The 4,005-nt window shown below is 54.5% G+C and overlaps 1 protein-coding gene across 1 annotated transcript; it reads right to left on the bottom strand.

Annotated features, from left to right (window-relative positions):
• Positions 1-504: 504 nt before the first annotated feature.
• On the bottom strand, positions 505-2,804 carry GMORB2_4614 (proton-dependent oligopeptide transporter, POT family; the record flags this gene model as incomplete). Its single annotated transcript, XM_035466588.1, has 4 exons — positions 505-1,136; positions 1,486-2,026; positions 2,106-2,446; positions 2,534-2,804. Coding segments are annotated over 4 exons (1,785 nt in total), but the record flags the coding sequence as incomplete, so codon positions are not given.
• Positions 2,805-4,005: the final 1,201 nt, after the last annotated feature.

Genomic DNA, 4,005 nt, shown 5'->3' on the forward strand with positions numbered 1-4,005 from the left:
ACTACTAGTGAAACAATGGCAAGACGAAGGAGAAGAAAAAAAAGAATGCGGGGGGTCATGAGCTTTTTTTTTTTTTGGGGGGGGGGGGGGGGGGGTGGTCTTGTGTGATTTTTAAAAGGTCAAGCTGGTGCGTATGTACATGCAAGAAGGAGTGAGACCATGGAAGAGAAAGTTGTGGGAGATCAGAGACTCTGCATATGCACCCCAAGCCAGATGATCCCTGCTGATCAAGTATGCAGTCTGACACACCTTCTATATAGGGATTTTCTTTTCATGGTTCTTGTACCAACGTAGACATGTATCATAATATATTACTAGTACTTGGCAACGCCAGAAGTTACATCAATGCATATATATATATATATATATATAGTGTGCGTGTGCGTGTGTGTGAGAGAGAGAGAGTGTGTGTGTGTGTCTGTCGTAAGATGGTAAAGTTTTTTTATATAAAAAAAGGAAAGAAAAAGAAAATCAAGCAGATGCAGTCTTGGTCTCCCCAACACCAGCACTGGCAGCACCGGTAGCAACAATACCCTCAGGCAACTCATTCATCTCATCCTCATGATCATCCAGATGCCTGAACTGGAAGAAGAAGCACGTGCCAGCCACAAAGGCCAGTCCAGCGACGAGGGTGTAGTTCCAGACGAGGAGGGGGTCGGTCGACAGGCCGACGAGGGCCTGGCCGAGGGCGGCGGCAAAGGCCGTGGTGAAGAGGGCAAAGGCCTGGACCATGGACCTCATGTTCCGCGGGGCCTTGGAGTAGGCGTACTCGAGCGACGTGATGGAGGCGAAGACCTCGGACAGGGCGGTGAGCACGTACGAGCCCGACTGGATCCAGACGTTGAGCGGGGCCGGGTCGCATCCGGACCGCGAGGCGTACTCGCCGCACGACGACTTCTGGTAGATGTAGTGCTGCACCACGGCCGACCACACCATGGCCGCGCTGGCCGTGTAGAAGCCGCACGTTATCTTCTTGATGGGCGTGAAGCGGATGCCCATCTTGCGCAGGGTCGGGTACACGATCTGGTCGTTGATGGGGATGAATATGAGGAGGGCTATCGGGTTTAGGTTGGAGATGACGTCGTTGGGAACACCGTGACGCTGCATCACGGCCGCCTGGGATGTCAGGTTGGACGCTGGAGTTGAAGATCGATCGTTAGTCCCGATCCTTTCTCGAAGGGGGGGGGGTAGCTAGCGGAGCGAGTATGAGGAAGTATAGAGGGAAGAAGAGAGCGAAGCGAGGGGCTATCAAGAGCCGGCCGCAGCGAAGACGGGAAAAGGAGTAGAAAGGTAGCGAGAGCGAGCGTGATGATGATAGTAAAGGGTAGAGCGAGCGTAGCGAGGATCAAAAATGAAAGGAAGAGCGAGCGCAGCGAGGATATGTACAAATAAAAAAAATAAAAAATAAAAAATAAAAAGAGAGAGAGAGAGAGAGAGAGAGAGAGAAGGGGGGGCGTGGTGAGTGGTGAGGATATAAAAACTTACATTGATTATAACACAACCAGAATAGAGGAAGCCACGAAAACACAGCACAAGCACTGAACCCACGACGCAGCTCATCGACCCAAGCATCGTCAAATGTCATCCAGGCAGGACGGGTCTCGTCAGTGAAGCGCGAAGGCTTGACATTATCCCAGAAGGTGCCGTCGTTGAGACTCCTGTACGTGGCGACGGGGTTGACGGACCAGCGACCCTTCTGGGCGAGGAAGAAGGTCTTGAGGGCGGGAGCGAGGACGGAACCGCCCGGTTCGCGGCGGATGTAGCGCTTGCGTCCCCAGAACAGGACGGCGGGGCAGCAGAGGAGCAGGACGGTGGGGAGCGTGTACGACAGGTAGAAGCCGACGTACTTTTCTGCCCAGGCCATGCCGATCTGGCCGACCAGGGCGCCGACGTTGATGAGGAAGTACAGCCAGTTGTAGATGCGCTCGTTCGTCACGGCAGGGTCGACGATGACGCGTTCGCCGCTCTTGAGAGTCTTGACGTGCATGCGCTGCTCACCTAGCTGTTCGACGATGAGGGGCGTGATCTATTATATGAAATTAGTAAGCTAAAGGGGTGTTCATTGAAAAATAGAAATAGTTGATCGAGATGTTGGGGGCACAAACATTCGGCTTGAAACCGCCGGTGCCAAATCCGATGATGATGATGCCGAGAATGAGGCAGCTCAGGGAACCGTCCTTGTTGGTGATGACGGGAGGGATGGCCGACATGATGAGCACAATGTGTCCGAGGACGTCGACGATGAGCGCGTAGCCGATCGTCTTGTAGCGGCCGAGGTACTGGTCGGCCACGTAGGCGCCGAACAGGGGCATGAGGTACTGCCAGAACTGGTTGAAGACGGTGATGGCCGTGGACGCGCGCTGGCCCATGCCCAGGGCTCCGGGCTGCGTAGAGCTGGCGCCGGTGGTCGATCCGGCCGGGAGAGGCTGTTGGATGAAGTTGGTGACTGTCCACGGGGTATTAGTGCACCGTACCGTACTCTTCTTCCAAGGTCGTCACCAGACTTGGGGTGACAATTCTGCCATGTACGTACACACGACGGTGCTGCCGTAGAAGGAGAAGCGCTCGCACAGCTCGATGAAGCCAATGGTCAGAATCTTGGGCGGGATCTTGTTGGATACGCGGCGCAGAGTCGCCAGCTCCTCGTCCGTGGGTAACTCCCACTCGCCATCTGCGGAGGCGGCTGCCGAGGAAGAAGGGTTCCGCGTGACTACCACCGAGTTGCGCTTCTCATCGGCGCCGGCGCCGGCGCCGCCATGCAGCTGGACGACGCCGACCTCTTCAAGGCCGTCATATTGTGTCATTTCTGTTTCGTTCTACGCCCGACAAGAGAGGAGACGATCAACGGTACAGAGAAAAAGAGGAGCACGAAGGAAGAGGGGGAGGGGGGAAAGCCTATCTTTGTTTCCTTTTATCGACAACTAGCATATAGTTTATTCCGCCAGTCCAGATCTGAATGCAACATTGCCTCGTCTCCAGACATGCACCTTTTTTTTTTTTTTTTTTGGGGGGGGGGGGAGGGGGCAGCAGAGGCAACGTACGAGTAATACAGGATGCGACGTGTATCATTCAACCCACCGGTGGCCAAGAAAAGCTTGGAATCCACATACTCCGGCCGCCCCCATGGCCCAATGAGGCAAGTCAATCACGGAGCGTACATTTTCAAACAGAAGACCCAGACGGGTATACCCACGGTGGCTAACCCTCCCGGTGGCCGGGAGGAGCCGGGATTTGGTCCTAGGAGGTTTCCAACTCCGGGATGTACGTATGTCTCGTACGTATGAGGCTCCACCCCCGGTAGTATATATGGCGACAGATATGCATAGAGTAACGCTTGTTTTGCCAGAGGGCTCAGAAAGAAAGGCTCGAGCTTCGTGGCAAAAGATGTTGGCTATTCAACGATCAAGGGTCTCCGTTAGCGTTGCCGATTCAACCGACTCGGCCGTGGTTGAAAAGGGCCGCACATGGGAGAGAGATTGAAGAGTTTTATCAATGCGGTCGGTCGGGCATCCCCGCCCCTCCTCTCAAGTTCGCCGAGCCTGTTATCAGTCCCGGCCGGGGTTGTGGTGCTGCAGGTCTGCGACGTGCAAGATAGCGAGAGGTCTGGTGAGATACAAGAGAGCTGTCTGTCCTGCATCGCAGGGTCAAGTCCAGAAGTCCTCTCCAGGATTCTAGAACAGAGTGATTCAGCATATGGCCGTAGCAGTCAATGCCCAAAACTCGTACATGTACGAGCTGACTCGTAATAAGTTCCCAAGGACAAGAGGACATCTGGGCAGACTATGATGTGCTTGAGTGTGTGGTCCGTGGGTTCCCCACTTGTTGGTGATGTTGCAATCGTGATAGCGCCGCAGGCGAGAGAGAGAGAGAGAGAGAAAAAAAAAAAAAGGGGGGGGGGGGGGGGGGGGGATGCCCCTTGTTTTACTCACGCTGCATACAAAAGTTCATCCTCCTTGCTCTGGTGTAAGAACAATAACTTCTTTGCTCCTCCGCTGCAGAGAGCGC

The sequence above is a fragment of the Geosmithia morbida genome (genome assembly GCF_012550715.1).
Source record: "Geosmithia morbida isolate 1262 chromosome Unknown scaffold_21, whole genome shotgun sequence".
Classification (NCBI taxonomy): Eukaryota; Fungi; Ascomycota; class Sordariomycetes; order Hypocreales; family Bionectriaceae; genus Geosmithia; species Geosmithia morbida.